This window comes from Homalodisca vitripennis, chromosome 6 (assembly GCF_021130785.1).
Source record: "Homalodisca vitripennis isolate AUS2020 chromosome 6, UT_GWSS_2.1, whole genome shotgun sequence".
NCBI lineage: Eukaryota > Metazoa > Arthropoda > Insecta > Hemiptera > Cicadellidae > Homalodisca > Homalodisca vitripennis.
The window spans coordinates 144,628,280-144,655,658 of record NC_060212.1 but is presented as its reverse complement, the minus strand read 5'-3'; the positions used below and the strand labels follow the sequence as shown (position 1 = coordinate 144,655,658).

The 27,379-nt window shown below is 31.5% G+C and overlaps 2 protein-coding genes across 2 annotated transcripts in view; one reads left to right on the top strand and one right to left on the bottom strand.

Moving 5' to 3' along the window:
• LOC124364981 (endoplasmic reticulum-Golgi intermediate compartment protein 2) overlaps nt 1-6,187 on the bottom strand; it is a 36,425-nt gene extending 30,238 nt beyond the window's left edge. The window contains 2 exon segments of the mRNA XM_046820843.1: nt 2,157-2,281; nt 6,043-6,187. Of these exon segments, the coding sequence (XP_046676799.1) occupies nt 2,157-2,262 (106 nt within the window). The 5' untranslated portion in view covers nt 2,263-2,281; nt 6,043-6,187.
• Nucleotides 6,188-12,129: 5,942 nt separating this feature from the next.
• Nucleotides 12,130-27,379, top strand: part of LOC124364980 (porphobilinogen deaminase) — a 28,637-nt gene continuing 13,387 nt past the window's right edge. The window contains exons 1-3 of the mRNA XM_046820842.1: nt 12,130-12,490; nt 18,457-18,529; nt 20,866-21,049. Coding sequence (XP_046676798.1) covers nt 12,443-12,490; nt 18,457-18,529; nt 20,866-21,049 — 305 coding nt within the window. The 5' untranslated portion in view covers nt 12,130-12,442. The remainder of the gene's footprint in view (nt 12,491-18,456; nt 18,530-20,865; nt 21,050-27,379) is intronic.

Genomic DNA, 27,379 nt, shown 5'->3' with positions numbered 1-27,379 from the left:
AATCTCTCTTCAGGTGGCTAACAAACATAACATATAGGCCACAAACAAGGTAGACAATAGACAATATTCTTTATTAACATATTCTTCAAGAACAGTTTTGCGTCAAATATAACATGTGGAATAAATTCATAAAAATGTACATTGTCAAGTGATTAAACATGATTTGAATCAAGAACAAAAAACTCATCAAGAGAATAAAATGGATGTTTTTTTAGCCAGTTGCCAAGCCGTTGTCTCAGGTGCTGGTCATCTGTCCCCTTCACTGCTGCTGGAAGATGGTTCCAAAGCTTGGATCCCATGTAGCTTGGCTTCTCTTCATATTTAGTCAGGCGGTGTACAGGGAGGCAGTAGTTTGTTGCATGTCGGGTGTTGTATGTGTGCAGTTGTGATCCAGTCTTGAGTGGGTTCAGAGTCTTTGTTCTAGCATATGTTATGGTCTCAAGTATGTACAAATTCACTATAGTTAGGATTTTGAGCTCCTTGAACTTTTCCCTACAGGATTCTCTGGGTGATAGATCACAAAGTGTCCTTATAGCTCTCTTTTGTTGAATAAGTACACGTTGCACATTTGTCTTGGATGAGTTTCCCCAGACCAATAGCCCATATCGAAGATGCGTCTCAAAAAGAGAGTAGTAGGCTATTTTGGCAGTGTTGAGATCACTAATGGTCTTAATTCTTCTTATGACGTAGATTCCTGTGCTTAATTTCCTACAGAGGTTATCCACATGAGATGTCCAATTTAGATGTTCGTCGAGTGTGATGCCAAGGTAGGTGGTGCTGTCAGTAGTTTCCAGGTATGGCAGTCTTGTCACTGTTTGTTTTTTGTTTCCAAAAATTAATTGTTTTGTCTTTGATTGGTTTACAACTAAGCTGTTCTGTTTACAATAGTTAATTGCTGTGTTTAAAGCTGTGGTGGCAGTGGTTGCTATAATATTTGGGATTTTATTACCTAGCAGTAACACCGTGTCATCAGCATACAAAAGTGGTGTACAATGGCTTTGTACACATGAAGAGAAGTCATTCGTGAATAAAATGAACAAGACTGGTCCCAGTACAGAACCTTGTGGCACACCTCTTGTTGTAGTCTGGGTTTTTGATTTCACAGACTGAATTGTTCCTTTATCCATGTGTTTAATCTCTACTATTAGTTTTCTGTTGAGAAGGTAGCTCTCAAACCAGTCAGCTGCTTTCCCCTCAATACCCAGGTTCTTAAGCTTTCCCAGAAGTTGATTATGGTCCAGACAGTCGAAGGCTTTAGAGTAGTCAAGGAGTATTGCCATAGGAATGTTGTCAGATTCTAAGTGGTCAATAATAGTTTCGACTAAGTCAACTATGGCTGTAGATGTTGACTTTCCTGCCATAAAGCCATGCTGTTTGTTGTTTAACAGGTTATGTTGATACAAATGTTGTAATAATCTGGCTAGGACAAGTTTCTCTATCACCTAGGTTAAAATGAACAAATCATACCCAAGCATTTATTGCTAATTCATAGCATATCTCTAACAGAAATTAACTTGCCTAAACATCTCATCATTAGATATATTTAAGTTGTCTGATAAAACAAATGTTTCTAAAAACTGTGTAGCTCTTAAAATTGACTTTTCTTAAGAATTTTTAAAGATAATTACATTAATATTTATTAGTCTACTCATAAAATTATTAGGAAATATTATTTATTTCTAGAAGTGATAAACTGTTGTTACATCTGTAGCCAACCCCTTGTAATGTAACTACAGTATTTTAAAAGGGCATGTCTTGACAACTAAGTATGATTTTCAAGATCAACTTTCCTGTTTTTCCTGTTATGGACTTTCCCTTTTCACTCGACTTTATAAGCAGCTTCACAGCCAGATGAGGACAAGGGCCTACCTCCTTCTTTACATCTTCCATCCTCAGATACTTCCACATCCAACACTCAAAATCTACAATGAATCTTCCATTACATCTACTAGATATGGGAAAACTGGGCTAAATCCAAAGTCACATTTTTGCCAACAATCTCACTCCTGTCACTCCTAATCCTAAAAAAATTAGATCTTGATTTCAATACTTTTCCATTCACTCTAATAGTTGAACACTTTAGATTGTTGAATCTTATTTTATTCACTTAAATAGAACAAGTGATAATGCCCAGACCTATAAATTGGTTTACTTACATGTTCCACCGACCCTTGAAGTTTCAACAAAGGTTTCTGGTAGTTTAGGAAATGAGTCAAGCTCTCGAACAGTATCCAAGGATATCTTTTTCCTTTGGCGGACCATCAGGACAGATGCACTTATTCTGCAAACATTAAATTTAACAATAAGATTAAATTGTATTTATCCATAATTTAACACAATATATTGGATACCTCTACATTGAGATGGTAAGAAAATACAAATTCTGTTCTAATGACATTTGCCAAATAATGACGTTTGCCATCATTTACAAAGTTACAACGGAGGTTTTCTGGCAAGTTTAAGACCTTAACCGCTGTGAGACCATGTGCGCCATCGAAGAGGATATGTGTACTATTGTAGTTGAAATCAAACAATTCAAATTAATGAATGTACTTTTGACGGCATCAGTACCTGTAGAAATACCAATTCAGATTCGCTAAAGTAATCGTTAGTACTACGCTGCTCAAACGTCTTTTAAATTAAGTTTTGTTATTTTATGTAATCTAGAACAAATACATTTATTTTACATAGAAAAGTATAGCTTCACCTATAATACGATTATAAAAGCATAAAACTTAATTCAGTTCGACACTATCGCTCAAAATTAATTCAAAGTAAAACCGTGTTTAGAAATAAATTCAAAATTAAAATCATGTGTTTCGTTACTGACTAATGGAGGCAAGGACAGTGACTTACATGTCTTCTTTGTTTCACAGTCACGTTTATTCTTGAATATATATAAGGTAAGTAAATGTTATTGTTTTGTTGTAATTATATATTATTTTAATTTGGGATAAAATACGATAAGCGGACCTGGTTTTTTTTATATCGAAATTTTCAAACGATATTTAATTAATATACCCATCAATATACCCTACCAATAGTCATTAATATAAACAATAACTAAATCATCTGCCAACTGTACACACATTTTCATTTTATAAACACGATTTGTCTTACAAGTAACTTATTTACATAAAAAAATAGTTTTCCTTTAAAAAAATATACAAAATAACACTGAAGGATGATTTACTGTAACTTTCTCAGTTTTAAGATGTTCGTTTTGTTGTTACGTTTTCTTTATCATTTAAATTTCATTTTTCTTATAACCCGTCTTAATTTTATCGTTTGATTAATGGTTATGGTATAAAGGGTATGACTAAACTATTTCTATTAATTTGAAACACATGACTTTAATTTAGTATTTTATATACATTGTTATTGATTGATAATTCTGTTATTCGATTTTGACATATCAATAATTGTAATATCCAATATAAAAACATGGTCCGCTTACCATGCTCTGCCCTTAATTTGTAAATTACCTATATTAATGTTAATACATTAATTTCGAAGATTAAAATCTAGCAAAACTATATTCATTTTCAAATATCTATTATGTTATTTGGTCAGACATTTGGGTAGGGTACGATAAGCGGACCCGGTTTTTTATATCGAAGAATGTAGTCTTCGATACCTAATATTCACATCTCAAATCCTAGACTATAAATTGATATAAAAGTATCTATAGTCCTCTATAACAATCATATGTTTTAAATTAAAATATGAATTTAATATTTACAGTGATCAAACAAGTTATTATAACAAAAATTAGGAAAACTGAAGATGACCATATTTGCTCCTCTAACAGTTAGGCTACAGTTGTTTCTTTCCCACAAATTTCACATAATGGGGTTTTCTGTACGAGTCCAACATGTTGAAGCCACAAAAACAATATATTTGATTTATGTCTTATCATCTTTACGCTGAAAAATAATGTTATTTTGACGAAGCCTATTGTAATCTTTGGAATACTTAATGGCCAATAAACTTCTGATTTCTGATTCTTTCAAAGCAATGTCGTGTAGTTTTCTAAAATTGACTGCCATTTATAATAATTAAAATTACTTATGTAAAATTGAAATATTACCCTATGTGTATTATTTTAAAGTGTTTACAGCTGTTGACATAGACAGCTTTAACAATTAATTATATTTAAGTTAATAATTCAAAATAATTAATCAGTATCGATTGATTATATCGATGGTTATGATTAAGTAATATCGTTTTGCCAATTTCGATATAAAAAAACCGGTCCGCTTATCGTACCCTACCCCAGACATTTCGCTTTCAGTTCTTTGGATGGTCATGAATATCAATGATTTGAATCATTTTAAAATGTTGGTGGCCCCTTATTATACTGCAGCCGAATAAACCCTTTTTACTTCATTATAATCAAAGTCTGTTCATCTAACAAAACTATACTGAACTTATTTGGTTTTAACCCTAGAACTGTTAATCGACATAATTATGTCGGTTAATGCCGCTTCTTTACTGTTAACCGTCAAAATTTTGTCGGTCAAACATTCTCTCGTATAATTACTTTTTACAATATACTCCGGTAATGTATCGATATAATTCATGCACCATTGGATTTGGGAAGAAAAATGCTAGGGAACAGATGAGTTTTATTCCTCTTTGTATTATGGTTATGACGTAGCAAGCTTGTCATTTTGAACGTAAAAGAAAACGACGCAGTTTGTTGTGACCGCCATATTGCCGCTGCCGTTGTGGATTGTTTCGGTCGGAGCTGTGGATATTTGTAAGTTTTAATAGTTTTACGCGTGTTTTAGTGTCGTATTTAATGTGTAGTGTGTTGTTTGATGTCGTAGTAGTGTAAATATATATATTTTAGAATAAATCAATTTCTATTTACTGAAATATGTTTGAGAAATTACCGGCTTTGTGTAGGCTATGGCAAAATGACTTGGCTAAAATTCATTTCAAATAGTTTGTTATTGTTTTCACTTACTAAATGTTATTTATAGCACTCTTTTAGCTCTGAAGTAACTATTTATTTTTGGTAAATAGATAGTTTTCACAATAAAATATATATATTTCCTGTGATTTCTTTGGTTATATATAATAACTGTTTGGGTTATTCTATATTTTTTCAATATATTTAGTTATATTTATAGTTTTCTAACTACATAATATTTCCTATTACTTATAAACCATAAATTTATAAATTTTGATATAGTACAAGCTTTAGAAACAATTTTATATTTTGCCGAATGAAAATTTTTCGCAAAATTTTTGAATAATGGCAAAATGTAACTATTTTTTACTTTTCAAAAAATAATTTATGGAAATTATTTCATTAGTACTGTACAGGTTATTTCATTCTGAGTAAGAATTATGCAATATAACAATGTATTCATGGACAATTGTATTAGCAAAACTTGTTTTACCAAAGTCTTACATATACAACCGATTTTCAGAATTTATGCGCATTGCTGCTTTTTGTTCTATAGCTTTATGATGCTTTCATAAAAGTGTATAATGTTTATGTTTTTCTGAAACTAGATAAAATTTGACACAGAATGGCTATCTCACTTATAAATATTTCTCACTATAACTTCATTTCCTAGGTATGGTCCCCCCCAAATTTAAGAAATATTTTTCGTAAATTTTATATTTGAATAAAAAAAGTGTTTATTAGAAAATTTTTTATGGTTAATTTTACAATATAGTGCAATTCTACGTTTAATTCTGAACACAAAAATATATACTCTTATTTATATTGCTTTTATTTTATATTTTTAATGATTTTTTTAAAAAAACCTTGCGCGAAGCTCCAAAACAGCCCGACACTACAGGATGAAATGACCGCCAGTTCTAGGGTTAAGAACCAAAATAAAATGTAATTTCAAGACTTTTAATTCTCAACATTGGACGGGGCTATAGCCTCTGAATGCAGTTACAAATATTGCCCGGTTTTATTCACAAAAATATGTAGAAAAGAACAAAGAACTGTACTGTAGATAGAATTGTTTATAAGTTATGAAATTAATATTTAAATTGTAGATTTTTACATCTCACCTGTTAAATTGGCAAACAATATTTGTGCTAGGCTGAATAAATCCAATTGTATACTATTTTTGCAGTCTTAAAGTCTAGTTTTAGGTTATGGTTAAAACAAACTCTGTCTGCAGCGTTACGTTTTGACAACATTGACACAACGACAACACAACACAAATACATTGGACACGTCATAAAGGGTCACAGCCAACTGATATTAAACAAAGAATAGAGATACAAAAGTACGCTGTTCTTTAATATGTTTTATGCTCACCAGGAAAATTTGTAATGATGATATAAAGAGATATTTTAGTGGTGGAACTTATAATATTCAGTTTTTTTGTTTAAATACTTCCTGTAGGGAAGGGAATTCTTCCTCGCATGTTTCATCTTGTCTCTGTTTCATCATGTTTCATAATTGTACTATTTTAGATAATTTTTGAGAGGTTCAAACGTTCTTATAAACTTAAGGAATAAGGATATGAGATTGCTTTGGTTCGTGTGTCTTTGGAGTTGTCACTTAGTTACAACATTTTTTTTAGTTACTTAAAATTTTAGTTAAACATTTCCCATAAATAATAACCTATAAATAGTAAGCTCCTTTCGACATTATTTGAAAAGGGAAACTTGCATGGACGTTTTGGATGCTGTAAGTTTAGGAGCGAAATTCAATAATTTTCTATAAACATTAAATTATTACTCTGAAATATTATTACCTGTAGTTAGAATCAAAATAAGTACACATTCAACTAAGCCAGTTCTTAGACTAGAAATAACCTCTTTAAAAATCGGTACAAAAATCTTCAGTTAGTTGGTGCACACAACTAGTAAGAATCTTGATTCTCATCCTCCCTCACAATTAGTCTACAAAAAATCTAAATGGGAGTATAGGAAAATAATTAGAAAATCAAAAGCGGATAAAATACTAACAATAACATCTTCCTCTTCATCTAACCGATCAACAGCCATGTAGGAAGTTGTGAATTCTTCAAAAATACAAGAATCTGCTAGACATGACATTAACTGAAACTAGTGGTAACATCATTACAGATTCCTTCAAAGTTGGAAATTCAATTTCTGTTGGCTCATGACACACGCCATACCAGTTTGGTGCAGTAACTTCAACCTCATTGGGGAATTCACATTTTTTCAATCAGCTTACTGAGGAGGAGGGATGCAAAATAATTCTTTCCTTGAAACCAAAACCTTCACGTAGTTCTGACGGAATTTCCCCCCAAACTAATAAAGCAGGTACACGATGCCTTTTCTTATCCCTTAGCGTTCCTTATTAACACATCATTTCAGGAGGATGTGTTTTCATATTCACTTAAAAATGCGATTGTAACACCATTGAACAAAAAAAAGGAAAATTAGATGTTCGCTGAAATTTTCTGCCTACAAACTGTACTGTCGACTTTCTCCAAGGTCTTAGAAAAGATTTTCTCCAATAGATTTTTGTCTTTTCTAGATAAAAACCCATGTACTTCGCCCTAACCAATTCGGATTCATTAAAAGAATGTTGACGATTGAGCCTATTAAAAATGCAATTTTACTCTTTTTGCAAGCTCTTTAAATTGGAGAATTGGCTATGGAAGTTTTTTATGTCAACATTGCCCTTGATATGATCGATCACAAGCTGATCATACAAAAACTTCACTATTAACAAAACTACGGAGTTTCCCATTCTTGGATATCTTCATGTCTCAAGAGAAGGAATCAGGCTGTTCGAGTTCCCTTCAGGGATTATACAGTTTGAAAAGAACGGTTTTATCAAATTCAAAGGAGATAAAGTATTCCCCAAGGATCAGCCCTAGGTTCTCTACTTATCCTCCTATCTATTAACGACCGGCTATTTTGCGTTACTGGCATCAATGCTAAAATTCCTCTGTTGGTGGATGCCATCTCTATCTTCATAAAGGCTGAGAGACGAATCAACTTTGAGATTTTTATTTCTAGAGAAAGCAGTACCAAAATGCATGGTTTCCAAACAAAAACTCCCAACTAATGCCGTATTAAGCAAAGACTCAAGTACTAGATTTCTGTATCACCAATAGATACAAACGATCGGAGCAGCCAAAATTGGTTTTAGGAGAGACGGTACCACTATATGATATCTTAAAATTTCTTGGGGTGTCAGTTGACAACTAACTAAAATTCCAAAATCACTTTGATTTTGTCTGCAGAAATTTAGTTCGGGTATATTTGTAATTTGTACCTTATCCAAGTTTGCGGACACTAGTTAACTTTGTCCGCATGCTATATCCATCCCTGTATTATGCTGTAACCGTTTGGTGATTTGAATGTGAACGCACTAGATTATGTCCAAACTTTAAAAAAAGGCGTTGAGAACAGTATTCGGAAAACCTCGCAGACCTTCATGTAGACCCGTGGTTGCAAAACTTGTAATCGACTGAGCACCTAACTGTAAGGTGCCCCACAAAGTAAGAAATAATAAACATATTATTGAAATAACCCAGAGTTGTTTACTATTGTTAGGTACACATAATAAACTAGCAGTTACCCGTTGCTTCGCACGCTATTTAATGGGGTCTTCATGTCTATGAGCACTTCTGATTGAAGTAAATTGTATTTCCGACGTCAATGTTGAGTTTGCCTTTTTGCCATTATAAAAAAAAATATGCCAAAAAGTATACACTGGCCTTTGTAATTTACTCCGGTCTTACACATTTTTGTTCCTTAGTTGATTTTGCCTTGTTTCAAGAACGTAGCCAGAAGAAATTTGATGGGGGGTCCAGAAAACTGATATTTTCTCGTAATGGACAGAGAGTAAGGCTCAATTTTGTTCCTTAAACAGTTCTTAGCCCGTTTCTTTCAGCAGTACATGTCAGTAATATTGAATTATTTAAATAATAATAATCAAAAATAATATATTGAAAAAAATTGAAAATTCAGCGACCCTTGCTGGCTACGGTGAAATAAAAGGAAGGTGAACTGGAGCTATTTCAATTCAAACTTCAAGCCTACTTCTGTCAAAAGAAAACTAAGATTGGTTTTATAACACTCTTTAAACGTATAGTAAAAGTTTGACAGTTACTTTGTCTTTTATATCTAAATACTTAATTTTTGCAAAAAATGTATAGTTAAAGGTACAATAATATTGACACTATTTAAGTGCTCTTTTCTTTACAAACTTAATCATAATTTAGTAATTTAGAGCTGGAATTAGCACATTAGTTCGAAAGCACAGTTCAGGGAACTGTCATCTAGCATAGTTCTTGCCAACTGTTTCAAAGAGAGTCTTCGGAGTTAAATTCTGACTATCATAATATGTTTTAGGATATTTTCTAAAGTACACTTACCTAATCGCTGAAATCTAAAAAAAATGGCGTTGAAAACTAATTGTTTGTCCTCCTCCGTAGACTAGTGGATACAGTCACGGCTCTCTAACTGAGAGATCACGGGTTCAAATCCCGGGGAGGTCCAATCATGAGAGAAATAATAGCCACAGTGACCAAAACCAAGCCAGCATAGCCTAAGAGCTGAGGCTTAAAAGAGAATAAAAAAACTAATTGTTCTCCTTATAGAATTTAGACACTATAAATGTAAACAAATTTAAAAATGTGATTAAATTAATTAAATATAAGGTTGTGCGGTTATAAAATAATATTAACTCAGAACAGTTGATTAAAACTGACATGCTCTTTCAATTAATATTTTACAACTTCAGAGACAAAGATGGAATATTTCGCTACTTTTAAGGCCAGTGGGAAAAAAAATCGAAATAAGAATAAGCCTATATTCATACCAGGAACCGTAAGAATGTCCGTGTACAATTTAAGTACAATTGGTTGAATAATTTACGTGTGAAAGCAAAACAAACAAACAAAGGCACTTAGCATTTATAATATTATTGGGATATACTTAAAGCATACAAATGTAAATAGCAAAATATTTTCTTTATAACAACACAATTTAATGTAAGAGGTGGTACTTTTATAACTTTTTTAACGGCAGGCCCAGTCATACAATGTAACGACCAATATAGATGTAGTACTTTCAGGTCTAAATTTTCCGCATTTAACCGGTTCCTGTACTTGTTTTTAACGAATAATTTTGTACTGGAAAATGAAATCACACAACATATATGTTGAGCTGAAAAATATCTTCAAACCAATCGAAACCAAAATTAAATATTTTTGGTTAGGAATAAATGGCAAATTAGTATTGTTTGGAGTGAGTGATTTTAATGATAGGACACTTCGAAAATCTACCAGTTCCATCTCCAATGCAGCATGATCTTCTTCAAAATATTGAATAACACAATTAGAGAATTCTTCACCGTAAACCTCTACAAAAGGATTTGTGACAAACTCTGCTACAATTTAATGTTTTCAGGTCTTGATTTTGAAAGTTGTTCTTTTTTGTTGTAAGAATGTTGTGAAGGGTCTTCCTTGTCATAAGTTTCCTCCAAACAGCTAAAGGGTTTGTTTAGAAAACATATTTTTAGGAATGAAACTAAAATTTACCCTTATCATTGCCTAAAAGCTGCAAGTTAATGGTCTTTCAGTTATTTCTACAAGAAAATCAAAATATCGCAGCTAAACCGGATCACCTAGCTAAGCGAATGAGTAATCTTTTTCTTTCAAAATTTTACCAAATAAGGAAGTAACTCTCTGAAACGCTGTAAAACTCTGGCTTTGCCATCGAACTTATTTATACAGGGATGCGAGTAAATCACCATACTGGGATTCTCATTAGTCAAACTCCAGAATAAATGTGTCTGGGGTGCATGAGTTATCACTTTACTACTTTAACGAGTTTTTTTTTTAAATTATTTTACTCATACTTAAAGCTTATCACATAAATGACTCTTTATTTACTTAATGACTATTATCTTTATTACAAAGGCAATGTATCTTTTCTTGCCAAAGAAAATAGCAAGAGCTCTATCGACTGCCAAGCTCAACAATTTTTGTACAGGAATATTTTCAGAATCTATGAACTTTCTGAGAGTTGAATATATGTCCTTTCCCGTATAGTATGTCCTTGAAGTGGTGCAAATTCCACAAGCTCTTATTTTAGTTAGATATCATCCTAAATAAACATTACACAACTGGCCAACTGAACTTTATCATTATATTGGTTAATTCGTTAAGTTGCAGGAAAATAACTGCTGCGACTTAAGTCAATTTAAAGTTGTGAAGCTACATCAGGACTCACAAATTCAACTCTACTCATAACTGGATTTGAATAATAAAAAAAAAAAACACGAAATTATGCCTCTCCAAACCAACCCAAGCACAGTGTCTGAAATTTCCTCGCGAGATACCAAAATTATCTCTGTTAGCTACCAATAACTTGCGATCGCGCGACGGTTTGTCTGCTGTTGACAAATCTTTAAGGATTTCAATATTCTTACTTTTGCTTTTATTTTGAGTAGTTTAACCTTTGTGCGAAAACATTTTTAATTGTTTTACGAAACAAACATCCCTATTCATTACAATCTTAGGCAGTCCAACAATATCAAAATTCCTAAACATGGCACAAGTTTTGTTGATCTGCATCTCTTTATCAGTAGCACTAAGCTTTTTAATGTATTGCCTGACTCCACAAGACCGAAAGTGCTCTAGAAGCTTGTGAAAAACGTGTGGAAACTTCTTTTGAACAGTTGCCACTACAGCTTTCAGAAATATTTAAAACGTACTATTACGGCCACCTGAATATAGAATATTTTAGCACATGCAAATTTTCAAATAGTAATAGTTATTACTTTGTAATCTATTGGTGGAAACTGAAAATAATACAATTCAATACTATGTATGATAAAGAATTATTGTTCTGAGTTCTGTCAACAAATTTTGGAGATGCATCACTATAGATAGAAGTCAGCAATATATATCAATAGCCTTTGGAATGACTGAATTGTTTTGATATATCTATGGCACCAAATTCATGTTAATACTTATTTCGAAAATGTGTGCATGCATACACGCTTTATACGTTCGCCTGAACAGTCTTGACCACACATTTTTGTTTTTATTCTTTACTCTATGCATAAAAGGCGTAACTTGTCCTTTCTAGTTCAATTCTATACACAGCTGTGTAGCAGAAGAAAATAAGTAAATTACATTCTCTTACGAGTTTCAATTTCACTCACTCTTCTTCCTCCTCCGTCCGCTGTTTCTTCATCATGGCTTCGGGAGGAGCAGTAGTTGTCTTATTGTGACAGATATGTAGGAAAATGTATTTTTCAGTCATTAACAATCTACTGCAGTGTCAGTAATTGTTCTCACACTTAATTGTGATATTTCCTCAAAGTTCGTGGAGTTACTTTCTAGATATTTAAATTTTTACAACAATGTGTTACGTAAACATTAACCTTTAACCTTGTTCACATTGGCTCTCAGTAACTGATTAGAATATTTTCTTTCGTTTTGCTGAGTTATCACTTCAAAAAGAAATGAACAACCAAGAGAAAACCATAAAAGTGGGCTCAAGAAAAAGTGAGGTATGTTATAATTAATTGTCTTCTTACATTTCAATATAAATTAAGTAGTTTGAATGACCTACATTTGAAAGTGAAAGCAAGGTTAGCTGAAATAATATTCATATTTAGCAGGGAGCAGTAACTTTTCAAGACAAAATTTCTAGTGACCATCAGTCTTTGAAGTTTAAAAAAAATATTTTAACGTGTTTCGCCATGGCCAAAATATCCAATATGTTATAGGATACTTGAGTAGCAGTCTCTGCCTCACAAATTTCCTAAAATGTATCCAATTTTTATAAAATAAAAATGTCAAAAATTGTTAGGTTATTTTTTTATCTTTGCGCAGAGTTTTTTTTTTAACTAATTAAAATTACAAATAAGGAGCAATATATTTGATGTTATGTATTTTGTTAGAGGATGAATTGGAAAATAATATATGAATTTAAAACAGGCCATAAAATTAATCAATACTGTTTTTATTATGTATGCACATTTATTTTAATTTTTTTACCCTAGAAGTGGTATGGAAATCAGTAGACTTCAACAGCAACGGAGATTTCAATAATACTTATCAAAAACAGTCTGAAGTTATAGAATAATATTATGAGCCTGCAGAACCAATATTTACATTAACAAATATATTGCTGTTAAAATATTTAGAACCTCAATAATGTAAAGACTTTTGTGAAGTGATTTGATTAAAATCCGTTTTAAGACTTTTTACTTAAAAAATAAAATTGTAAATATCTATAAATTGAAAATAAAAAAGATAACAATTAAGAATGTTTACAAATTTCTAAAACAATGTCAATTTATCAAATAATTTCAACATATTACCACTGTCAGACAACTATCTATGAATAAATATCGGAAACAGCTGGTAACATATCAACATAACCATTCCCAAACTCGTTTACGATACTAAGCACGTGACATCCAAATAGTTTGCCACAAGATAGCACCACCAACTGGGCAGCTATCTTCTAGACATTTCTAACACAATAGAACATCAAGTAACACAATATAATAAAACTGATACAACAAAAATAAAACAGCTGATACATGAAGACGAGTGTACTTGGATGTGGCAGTTGTTCACAAAACTATAGTTGCATGGCATATATCGAGCATGGGAGTTGTTCATAAAACTAGAGCTGCTCGATATATTTCGGACGTGGCGGTTTAAAGGTCTGTTTAAAAACATTTAGGGAAACCTATGTTTGTGAAATAGAAGTTAAAAATTACAAATGTGAGAACTTATGTGTACATATATGTACTAATGCTATAAATCAAAAGCCAGTTATTCACATAAATGATGAAAAATAGGTGTATACGTAAGAGTTTTAATACAATTGTACATGAATATTTTTTAAATTACATATAACTTTCGGTAGATCAATTCTTTCCCAATTATGTGCTGCCTCAATAATATCAATACAGTGGAGTCCCGCTAATCTGAACACGAGTAATCCGAACGTCGGTTAATCCGAACAGGTCCAGGAGGAATTATTTATAACGATAATGAACAGTTATAGGAACTAATTACATACAAAATGAAAATGGGTGCATCATTTCGTACATAAACAAAGAAAACTTTAATTAAATAGACATACACAGTATTTTATTAAGACAAATTGTGTACGATACAGTACATAAATAATGAAATTAAATACAGTACCAAATTGAAACTTATAGGTTAAGTATGAGTTAAATTACTGTATTAAGAAGTGAAATCAAACAAAAATTGGACGTACAGTACTGATATTATTATTGAGTACAATATTAAATGTTAAAAGACATAAATTCAGTTATTCTCTTCTGTCGCATTGAAGAGAGTCTATTGGATGACGCGTAGTTTCGTACAACTATTGAACGCGTGGACCCGTACAATATCCAGTACGCTCACATTGCTTAACAATAGAACTCTCACACTAAATACGGTAAATGTGCTTAGTATTCGCAAACACGTTTATTTGTCAAGAAATACAATGCAACAGTCAGAAAACATGTTTTAATAAACAATATTGATAATTCTATAACAAAATAGACCCATTCTCAAGTTTAAAACCGTATTTTTCTGTAATTCTGGCTAATCCGAACAATCACATAATCCGAATAGGGCTCGGTCCCAATTAGGTCGGATTAACGGGACTCTACTGTACATTGATAGACTTTTTTATAAGAAATTGTGCACCAGATAGACATGATTTGTGCAGAATTTATAAGACATGATTGTTTACCAGAAATAGGTCAGCTAACACTACAGAAATGTTATTAACAGTCAGAGAAGTCAGTTAACACTAGTAGGATTAACTATAAAACGGCACAATACCATAATAATAGTGTTATAAATTATATATGTATTTAAATTCACTTGAGGCTAATTTAAGAGGGTAAATGATTTTTTAACATATTGTTTAAAATTTGACTTTAGGTACTTTAGGAATGCAATGATCCATTCCTACCAAAGAAATTATTATCCTAGGGTATAGGAAAAATAATTCTATAGTGAAATATTAGTCAGTTGCAATTCATTAGAACATGAGGGAGTCGATAATTTATTAGTCAGAAGTCAGCATGCTTTATTCATGAACTTTAAGTACAGAATTTGCGTCATAAATTAATAAAAAACAACATATACTATCAATAACAATAGTAAATAGAATGGTGAAAAATGTTTCTTCTAGAGGATCAAAATTCCTGTGATTGTCGCCATTCGTAAAACTCAGTCATGGAGTAAAATGGGTGGTGAAGATTATTACTAAAGATTGGAAACAGTAGAGTAACTAAATATAGCATATTTTTGAGCAGGTAACTTTGTAAATGAGTAGGAGTGATTTGATGTAATTTCTTGTGAATCAATGGATGTAAATTTTTCAAAATTTGTTGATAAGCTGGTATTTTATAATAATCTCGTAATTCCTATAAAAGACAACAAAAAAAGTTAAAGTTACATCTTTATTTATGGGTGATTGGTGTGGTTAGGGCAAGTGCTCTCCTGTCAAGAGAGCTGTTTGCCAGAGCCAAGTCAATAAACAGAGGAAAAATCTGTAAATAATATAAAACTGGTCTTAAACATCATACGTAAATAGTCCTAGTCCCTAAAAAGAAATTCCTGGTAAATAAAATACTATCCTCTAAAAATATTTCAAAAACAGCCTGGAATATAATTAATTCAGAGACAAAACCACTTTAAAAAATATTAAATAAATCCAAATATAAATCGATGTTGTTAACTAATACAATGGGTGTCACAATAGAATTTAATAGCCACTTCACAAGTCTACCTCGTATTATTTCTAACCAGCTTGACGCTAAGGTATTATATTATTGACTTGTATTATATTATTGAGTGTAAATATCCCTTTACACTTTTTGTGAAATTTGTTTGTAGAGTATTTACTTTATTTTTATCCAGGTTGTGAAAAAGAGATAAATATTGAAGTTGTAAATTGCAAAGAATGGAAGGCAGAGTTTGAAAGTCAGCGGTATTTTGAAACCTTGTTTACTTGGAAGCCAAGACATTATAATGTCACTGAATAATGTATGTATATGATAACATTAATAAATATTAAACGTTCACTGTGTGCTAAGGGGTTTGACTATCACAGTGTTTTGACCTACTTCACCAAAATAGCATATTTAATAAATATCACTTTGTTAGCAAAATATTTACCGAAACTTTAATTTTTAGTATTTTCTAAAATTACAATATGCTTTCTAAATACTAGTTGTTAACCTTTTAAAGATGGATGCTCACTCCATCAGCATTATTATAACATTGACATTTAAAATCAATAAAACAAGGTTTTGAATAAATTATGGTGTATTATTGTACAAATATTTCAATTGTACATTCATTTAATTTCTATAAAGTTAAAGTAACAGATATAAACAATCTTTATACTATGTACTCTCAGACAGTTGACTGAGTTCTGACTAGTCCTGTGAATTATATTGAGTCTTATTAAGTTACATGTTAGGTTATTTTTCTAATTTATGAGATTGTAAGGAAAAAAATCATTTAATTAATTGATAATAAAATAATCCTTTTGAAAGGGATAATCAAGACTAAAATCGTATTAGGCACATTTACTATTTTATACTATTTTCCATTTAGTAAATACTTAAAATATTCTTTAATGAAAACAAAATGTTAAAGCATAAGTATAGATTAGAAGGAAATAATTACAATGTATTTTAAGTTTGTTAAAGGTGGTTATTTTGTGTGCTTTTTGCATAAATTGATATAAATTTCATTTTATTGCATTTTGGGAAAGAATCTATTTATTTAGTTGATGGACTTGAGGTTTGGAAAATATATAGCCATAGATATTAGTGAAGATAAAGTAGCCATACTTTCCTGACTTTTTTGAGTATTTTATGACTAGGCTACAATAAAAATATTGTGTAATGGAGAATTGTATAACAAGACAATTGGGTTTTTTTTGTAAATAAGTAACTTATTTATTATAATATAATCTATATACGAGGTGTGATCAAAAAGTTCCAGGACTGAATTTTTATACATTTATTCATACAACATACAGGTTATTCGAATTTGTCTCCTTCAAAGTACTCCCCTTGGGAAGCTACACACTTTTCCCACTGGTGTTTCCACTGATCAAAGGTCCCAGAAAACTCTTCTTTCATAAAGGTGTTTAGCAGCTCCGTCGTATTTCATTTAATTTCGTCAACTGTTTGAAATCTTCGTCCTTTCAGGGGTCTCTTGAGCTTCGGGAAGAGAAAAAAGTCTGCTGGAGCTGAAGTCAGGTGAATAGGGGGGCTGAGGAATGACAGTCATTACGTTTTTTAAACAAAAGTCACGGATAACTAATGCAGAGTGAACAGGAGCATTGTCATGGTGAAGGACCCAATCACCACATTGCCACAGCTCAGGTCTCTTTCTTCTCACAGCATTACGCAATTTTATGAGGGTTTCAAGATAAACAAAAACGATTAATTGTTTGACCTTATGGAAGGAATTCATAGTAGACGACACCTTTACAGTCAAAGAAAACCTTAAGCATGACCTTCACATTTGATTTGACGACGTGCTTTCTTGGGTCTTGGAGAGCCTTTTGATGTTCATTGTGATGATTGGGCTTTTGTTTCCACATCGTAACCAAAAACCCATGTCTCGTCTCCCGTAATGACATGATCCAAGAAGCTTTCGTCGTCATTTGCCTTTTGAAGAAGTTCCTCAGAAACATGAATTCGGTGTTGTTTTTGGTCTTCAATCAACAGTTTTGGCACAAACTTTGCTGCAACACGACGCATTTGAAGTTTTTCAGTTAAAATTTCCTGACATGACCCAAATTAAATGTTACACTCTTCTGCCATTTCACGGATTGTTACATAGTCGACGGTCTGATCGTACGAGAGCGTTCACTTTACCAACATTGTCATCATTGATTGACGTTGAAGGGCGTCCGGAATGAGCATCGTCGTCTGTGGATGTTCGGCCATCTTTAAACCTCTTGAACCACTGATGGCAGCATGATCGGCTTAGACATTCTTCACCAAAAGCCTCTTGTAACATTAAAAAGGTTTCAGGAAACGTTTTGTTCAGTTTCACACAAAACTTCACACAAACACGTTGCTCTTCTTTCACATTCATTTTCATTAAACAAAAAAATAGCCAAACTCTATAAAACTAATCTCAAACAAACTGTGCTAATGTTATTTTCAGTGATGTTATGATTGATCTGCAAACACAGCTGTGTTACTGTTGAGTCAGGGAATACAATGCTGCCAACCGCATCGCTGTGAGACATTGCATTCCCATAGTATATAAAAAGTTCTGGAACTTTTTGATCACACCTCGTATTATCTAATCAAATCAAAGTTTGTATTGATTTGTTTCAAATTTTTATCATTATCTAGTGCTTTCTACTGTAAATTGGACATTAAATGAATCAAAAGATTGGTTTTGTGCAAGTCTAGTTTTGTTACTAGTGTGTATTATTCGCTTATAATTGTTTCAGCTTGCTTTAATTCAGACCCGATTCATAATAAGAAAATTGGAAGAGGTCTATCCAGAAAAAAAATTTGAAATAGGTAAGATTATTATGTTTTTGATTTTATTATCTAGATATTATGTACCGGTAGTATAATAAGCTCAATGTATTATGTGGCTTATGTTTTCTCTCTCAAAGTCTTAGCTAATAGTCTAGGAACTGTTAACAAATTTGCACAGTATAAGCACAAAATTTGGTTTTTCTTGAAATCGATAGAGGATTTGTCCTTAAGAAAGAAATTTATCGTCAGCTGTGTTAATTTTGGTGGTAGTATCAAAAGAGTTATGAATATATATATATATATATATCGTATGGGGGACAAAGGCTATCCATAAATAAATAAATTAAAAATTACAATTATTAAAAAGTACGTAAGAACAAAGTTCTTGAGTCATAAATTAAGAATAATATTAAGATCTCCCGTCACAATGCTAAATCCAAATTACTGAGCCAGTTTAGAGACCCATCCTCTAAACCACTTAGACCAGCCAGACCACCAGAAAATAATCGCAAAGGGCAGTCGTTTACAATGTGCTCCATTGTCTGAGAGTTGAATATAAAACAATACTCTTTTATCAGAGAACATTTTTACACTTAAAACTGACTGCCAGACACATGAATTTAGTTATGTCATTATCAGACAACTAGATAAAGATACTGAAAGTCGCCACTTTAACACGTTGGCAACTGTTATCAAGCCAGAGTAACAACAGTCAGCTATTAATAGTTAAAGAGGCTTCATACTATGGCATAGAGCCGGAGTAAGAATAGTACTCAAGATCACTCAGTATAGAGTTGCAGTAAAGAGTAAAGGTGATGATCTTTAAATATGGTTAGCTGACACTGAGTTAACATTTATTTACTTGTCTTGTAGTTGGTTTTAAGTGTGTCAAGCTAAAGAAAATATAGTCCTCCCTCTCTCACTTACCCGTTCCATGCCGGCCGACAAGGGGAGAAAGTTATAGAGCTTGTCCGTGTTGCATTCCTTGCTCACAAAACTTACAGTTTCATAACGTTTTATTGTTTGTCACCAGACTGGATATCGGAGGTGCCTGATATTACCTCCAATATTGAAATATAATATGAGTCTTGTTAAATTTTTCCTTCAGCGTACCACTTCTTGAATATAGCGAATGATTCCGAGGACCTTTTCAATTTACCTTGTAAATTGTTGGGTTTATAAATGTAATTATTACCATAAATAATCTATTACTGCCAGGACACAAAAAAAGATTCTTACAATTAGATTTTTGCAGTGGGCACATTACTTGATGTTGCCATTTTAGCCATTGATTTTATTATTCCAACAAAGAGTTGTACGTAAGAATAAAACTTACATATGTCTTAAATAAGCCTGTATCATGTAATTAATACTTTAAAAGCTTTATTCCTACTTATTTATTTATATATCTTAAGGTTTCAAGATGGGGATTGTTCAAAGTTTCAAAATGCAACAGTTATATCTCAGTTAATAAACATTGTAGAGCAAAACTGAAAAGAGTTTTAGAATTCTTTGGTTAGTTACTGTAATTTGATCTCAAACATTTGTTGTTGTAAGTTTTCAAGATAACAATAATACAAAGTTTTGAGAAATAAACAGTGATAAAAGTAAATAAATTATTCTTTGTTTGAAGGTTATTTTTAAGAAGTTCATGGTTTTAAGAAGTTCATCTCGCATGAACCAATAATAACGAAAGGGCCCATTCCTGTTCCCCTTCCCTTGTATTTCCGCCATCTTGTTTTAGCCAGCCGTCACGATTACCATTGGCTAGTCCCTCTGGTCAGTCGTAGGTGGTTAGTAGACGAGTGAAGACGTATTGTGACCTGTATTTCATAGTTTAGTTTTAATGATTAGTGTTTTGTATAGTTTTGTATTAAGTGCATGTCTTTAGTGTTAGTGAAGTTGACAAACAACATGTAGGTTGTGATTCCTGACTTAGGCGTGCCACAACGCTTTAGTAAGATTTGTTTATTTTAACCTAGTTTGTAATTATGTATTAGGTTAGTTCTTTACCTGAAGAAGAGATCAGATTGCAGATCTCGAAACGTAGTGTTACTGTTTTCTTGTTTCACTGAACGATGGCAAATGTCCGGAAAAATCCTGTTTCCTAAATAAATTAGTTTCAAACTATTCAAATATTTCATAGATTTTCAATAAAATAGGCTTCTATATTTTAAAAAATAATGTATTAATTTGTTATTTATTGAATAGTTGTAAAAGCAGCAGTGTTATCTCAATGAAACTACGAAGTAATAGTGCATCTTCAATCTGATGTCTCAAGATGAGAGCCGCAAATGAAATCTACCTTTCTTCTCAAAGAATATTTCATTTCAATGTGAATTGTGAGTTTTAATTTCATTATGTCCTTTTTTCAGTTACAATGTCAACGTTGGGTGACCAGATATTGGACAAACCTCTACCGAAAATAGGTGAAAAAAGTTTATTTACAAAAGAACTAGAAACTGCCTTAGAACAAAGCCACGTTGATTTTGTGGTGCATTCCTTGAAAGACCTCCCAACAATTCTTCCAGAGGGAATGGCAATTGGTGCCATATGCAAGTAAGTGTAGATTTCATTATTTAACCATTGTAATTTTAAAAGAAAAGTTTCAAAAGCAAATATCTTAATAATTCTAGAATTGCAATGTGTTTCAAAGTGGTAATCTTTAAATATAATTATCGTAAACTAATTAAACTTATACAAATATTTTTAACTTTCCAACTGCTTTTAAAAATGTTAGTGCTTTCTTTATTTCCACTACTTCTATTTCATTTTAAATGACTCCTCGTAGATGATTGTTTTCCCTTATAATCACTGAACTTGACCATTTTCCTCATTTCCCTTCCTTTTTCATACAGTACTCTATCAGTTAAAATTTATTATAACTTATGGTTTTAAAATGTAATGTTGAAAATAAATACTAATAATGAGTTTTCTACCAGTTTTAACAGAGTGAGGTTTATAAATTACACTGATTCTATTATTACATTATTTTTAAATGTTATGTAATTTCATAATACAATAAATCTATCGAGTGCAACAGAAAAGTCTGTTGAGCAATTACTAATGGTAGATTAGCACATTGTCATTTCGAACAGCGGTTACATTTTAGAATCTGTTCAAAACTGTTCATTCGGACACAGAATAAGAATAAGAATACATTTATTGTCATAAAGCTTACACAAGTATCGACACAAGTCATGTATAAAATATGAAAAACTAGCATAAGTCCAGATGTGCCAATAGCCAATAGATCGAAATGCTCTACTACAAACATAGCTTATGTAGGTTTTTGATAGTACACACCGCAATATGAATTCTCCAGAATGATGTGATTTTCATATTTTAATCTTAATCGGTATCAGTAGATTTCTCATTTGAATTTATATAACTAAACGTTGTCTTATTAATGGTTATATTGAACGAAGGTAAGTAGCATAGCCAATGCTTATTAACTAGACTTTCACACTCTATTACAATATTTAAATTATATCATGAGATCATTAATAATATTATTATATTATAGAATATTGCTTTTATAGAGATTCGTTATTTTACTACTGATTTAAATTGAGTGTCTGTTTGCTATCTACAAAAGTAGCCAGTGTGATCCATTGGGTGAAGTGAATAAACAACTGCTATCTGTAGGTAATTACTACTACGAGTCATCCAGAACAGATGGTAGTTCTGGAATAATAAATATCCTGACTCTCTCCAAGCCCCATGATGAGATAAGCATGTAAGGCTCAATTGTCCCGTGGGACGCAATGCTTACTAAATCATCTTTTAACATTTTGTGTGATTTGTTCTTAAATCAGCCAATATGCACCATGCACTGTTGCCAAGTTGTTTCCTAGCTTGATGGCACTCAGCAAATACCATCTGGAACATATGACCTTAGTGCTTGGGTAAAATACAATGTGATCATAAATTACTCTATAAAAATTAACCATTTGATTTGTCAGATATAAATAAGTAAGAAATGTCATGAAGGATGGTCCTTCTCTTGCTTAGTTTACTGTCTGTCGGTTTGTGTTTTTTTAGGAAAAGATACAAGTTCAAACTTTGCAAAATGTTTAGTCCAATTAAGACATGTTTTCGAAACAAATGTCAATAGAATATTATATCGGTTTAAAAAATGGCGGGTATACAAATTGAACACGCTGCATTTTACCAAAGCACTAAGGTCCTATGTTCCAGATGGTATTTGCTAAGTGCCATCAAGCTAAGAAACAACTTGGCAACAGTGCATGGTGTACATAGGCTGATTTAAGAACACATAACCTGCAGTGGACTTCTTTATTCTCTGATTAACCTATAACTGCCATCTGACCAATTATTAGTCTATCTAAAAATCTAGGGGATCAGGCAAATGGCCTCTTACATACAGGTTGAGTCCGAAAAAAATTGTTGTACTCACTAAAAATTAATTAAATAAAAAAATACTTATACATATCTAATGTTCAGATTCTAGCTTTAATTTTTTTTTTATATTAATATTTGAGATTGTGCAAAATTATGTAATATACATTTGGAGAAATATAAAAGTTGGCTAAGAGTAGTAATTAATGGGTGCCTGAGAACAGTTTTCAACATTTATTTTCTACAGTACATTTTTGTTACAAAACATGCAGTTTGGTAGCATCGGAAATAGTGACTTCTGCTTTTTCAATTTAATATATTGTTTGAGTTGTAAGTATTTAGAAATAATTGAGTTCTAATTAAATTATTTAACATTGTTTTTAACTAAAAATATAGTAATTTGTAAATGCTTCAGTTATTTCCTATATTTTAATGTGTGTTTTATGAATTTGAGTGATTTTAAACACTATTTAATATATATATATATACATCTCTGAATTTAGAGTACTAGAAACAAGACGTTTTATTTCTCAATGAAACTGCTTGGAGTTGATGCAAAATTACAGAAGATAATACCACCCCATAGAGTTTGTTAACATTTTAATACTGAAATGTTTGTCAGTGAAGTCAATTGGAAATGAATATTACATTAATGTTACTTTATTCCTATAAGTATTGCTTATTTTTGTTCAGAATCCAATATAGCGATACACAACAAATAATTAGCCATTTGCATTAAGTTTTTTACTCCAAAATACAGGAGTTCCAGTGTAACTTTTCTTCTCATCTCATTAAAACATGTTCTTATTAAAATAAAGAAAGATTTATGTTATAATGTTGGAGCCGAGAACCAATTTGTTTTTCTTGAAATCGATAGCTAAACTTTCACCCAGGAAAGAAATTCATCATCAGATGCACTATTTGAATAGAGGTCAAAGTGAGAGGTTATCAAAAGGTTTAAAAATGTGAAGTGATAATTTTTTCTCAAATCATATTTTTCTTAGTTCGATACTCTTAAAACCAACCATCAGACATGTAAACAAAATGTTAAATCAGCGTCAGACAACCATGTCGTCCCTTACAGTGGTGACTTCAGACCCTTTATCTAGTTCACTGATCATCAGACAACAGTTATTTATATCTGATGATTGGTTTTAAGTGTATCTAGCTAGGAAACATATAATCTGAACAAAATATTGTTTCATAATTTAACACCTTTCAGTATCATCCCATTTCTACCTCCACTGAAATTAGGGTGGCTGACGATTAACTTCTTTCTAAGGAAAAATTTCTCTATTAATTTCAAGAAAATCCAGATCAAATTGGCTCTCGGCTCCAAGACCGGATGTTATGAAAAAATCTCTTATGCTAATGTTGAATTCACCTCCATTTTGAGTCCAGAACTCAACATTTGCATTGAATCAACTCTTCTTACCCATAACTATATTATGTGTAGGAATCTCTTATGTGAGCACAAAATGCTATTTTGTTTTAAGGTTTTAACTTCAGCGGGCATTTAACTTTTTCAGGGCCAGGAGCAAATATAGGATGTTGCAACATTTTTTCACATCTCATATCCCCTTGTGACTAGTCAAAAGTGCCAGGCTAAAATTGGCGATTTTGCAGTCTCTTAGATTAAAATTTATAAGTTTTCATAAAAATTAGACAATGACCTAAAAGTTGCACCAAATTACTCTTATAGATATATACTATCAACAAAAAAATATGTAGATGTAGTTTTAAGTAATTAAAAAAAAATGTTTTAATAGATTACGTAAAAAAAATTTATTTTTAAATTTCTTTTTGCAAATAACTAAAAAAGGAAAAATAATTTTACCGTGGCAAGCTATTTTATTATATTATACATAAGTGTATGGTATACATTTATAAAAGGAACAACCCATACAAAATTTTGTGTTATTTCTTTCATAAATAAATGTTTTTATGACACATTTTGTATAAATGCGCATAATTGTACTTCGCAACATTTTATAAGTGTTAAAGCAACTGACTCTTACATTGCAAGAAACTTAAAATAAATACTCACATTATGGATGTACCAGTAAACAGATGATTGTAGGATCCATAAACAGTTTCAATACAGTTAAAAAACACTATTTACCAAGAAATATTTACACAATTTTATTTGAAATTTATTTAGACTTTTTCTATTTACAATTTCACTCCCGTGAGATCGCAAATTGTCAATCATTGTAACAACTACACACAATAGCTAAGCACGTAACAACTAAAACTACTAATATTTACAACTACAAAGTAAAATAATGAAGAAGAATCCAGCATACAATAATACAATTACACTGAAGCGTAAAGAATAAACAACGAAAGATCGAGTCAGCTGATAATGTCACGTGACAATCAATCACGAAATAAAAATGCGTAGACCTCCAAAATAAAAATGATATTCATATTAATTATCTACAATTATACCAGGGAATAAAAAAAAAACTAAAACTTTAATCATTTGACGTCGTATTTTTTTAAGAAAACGAATATCAAGGAGACAATATATTGCCTCCTGGCCCGGAAAGGGTTAAAGTTGATTGGCATACAACGTAGGAAATCATACGTTCAGTCACAAGTGGAAGTGTCAAAAGATAGAGTTATACAATTATTAGACATTGTTTTACTAGTATAGAGTTTATATCTAATCTCAATGAAAACTTTTAACCTTGTGTACACTTTTATCTCCTTTTCTGTTCTCATCATAAAATTGCTAAAAAATTAGCATTTGTTTCTATTTATTTGGTTATTATATTTGCGTATAATGCAATAAATTCTTATTTTAAATGGACATGTACTTAGTATGTAGCAGAAAATGAAGGCACTTCACAGTACAGTGATTATGAAAACTATTTAATTTTAAGGCCAGTTTCAAGGACAAAACTAGAAAATCAAGCATCACACAGTTTGACAATAATTTTATAACTCTGAATCTCTGCATAAACAAAATAAATTGTGCTAATCATAATTTGGTTGCACTAACATTTCACAATTAGATGCAAATTTAACATGTACTCATAAATAGAATTAGGACCTTAATTAATTGAATATATATCACCACACATGTTTTACATTTTACTTAATTTTTAACCTAGAGAATGTTCAAAGAATTAATAAAAGTTCATGTTTGAGAAATTAAAAAAACAGCAAGGTTAGCTTCATCAAGGTTTATTCAGTGGGACTTCAGATTATTTTATTTAAGTCACAGGTCTTCTTCAATCTTTATAGTCTTCTCAAATTTAATATATTTTGATGGTTAGGTTTTTAGCAAATAACCAATTACAGTGTTTTTATTTTCTGAACAAACTGAGTAATATTGATTGAACAACAACAGTCAGTTTGGATTTACAACTCCTTGTGATGTGGTTTGATAATTAACAGTTACCCAATGCACTCAGAGTACAGAACCATTCATTATCAGGACGACCCCGAACCAGTGCAAACTTTTTTTGTTGATTTGAACCTACAAATTAAGTTACGTGCTGACCTCTTTTTGATAATTATTTAGTTTTTGTTACAAAAAACACTTATTTTGTATTGTTTTCAACTGATTAATGTACTGCTTAACCTGAGTGAACAGCAACACGTGTTTGACCTGTATACACGTGTTTTGAGAATTGACAAAGATAAATTAATACGTTTTTAACGTTGACATTTTTACATTATCACCCTGTGGATGATTCTACTGTATATACTTGGTCCCATAAATTAAGTAATTGGTTTATAAATAAATCGTATTTTATTACATAAAATTGACATTTTGCATATTCAAATATCAACTTAAATCAAATCAATCAACTCAGATTAAATGCTGCAGTCTCACCTAAGTTTCGTGGGGTACCTATACGTAAAACCATGAGCAGAAGAGCTCATATCAAAAATCTTTTAAATAGACTGAGTACTTATGAATCAGAATTTAAGGTTTTAATTAATTCTATCTTAATGTAAACATGTAAATTTGTCTATTGCGAACACCTACAATCTATTTTAAAGTAGGATATAGCTGTGTATTGTTCACCTACTGAACTTTGATTGACTGACTTTGTGAGTCTTCAGAAGTCCATGTTTACCTCCAGTCACTAGCAGAGTCATAACGGCTTCTGGGTTGTTTGCGAAGAAGTCGCACAGTTATTGTAATAAAGAACATTATGATTTCAAAGAACTTAACTGACTTACAAAATGCCGAGGATACCATTAATAATATAATAAATACATTTGCCATAGCATACATTGTTTTACAGTTATTGTATAGAACTTTATTCACTTATTGTCCATGATGAGGACTTTTGTACAATTTCCTATTATTATCTAGGTCAGTTGTGGTTGAGGGTCTACCTGACCTTGGGTCTATTTTCGTGGTTTCACACTCACGCTTCAACTTACAGTATCATGAGTTGTCATTTGCAAGACTACTGTACTACTCTCAATACAGTTTTACAATTCATAAATTGTCATTTTGGAAATGTCTACTTTGGACATAAATTGAATTGAATTACTCTACAT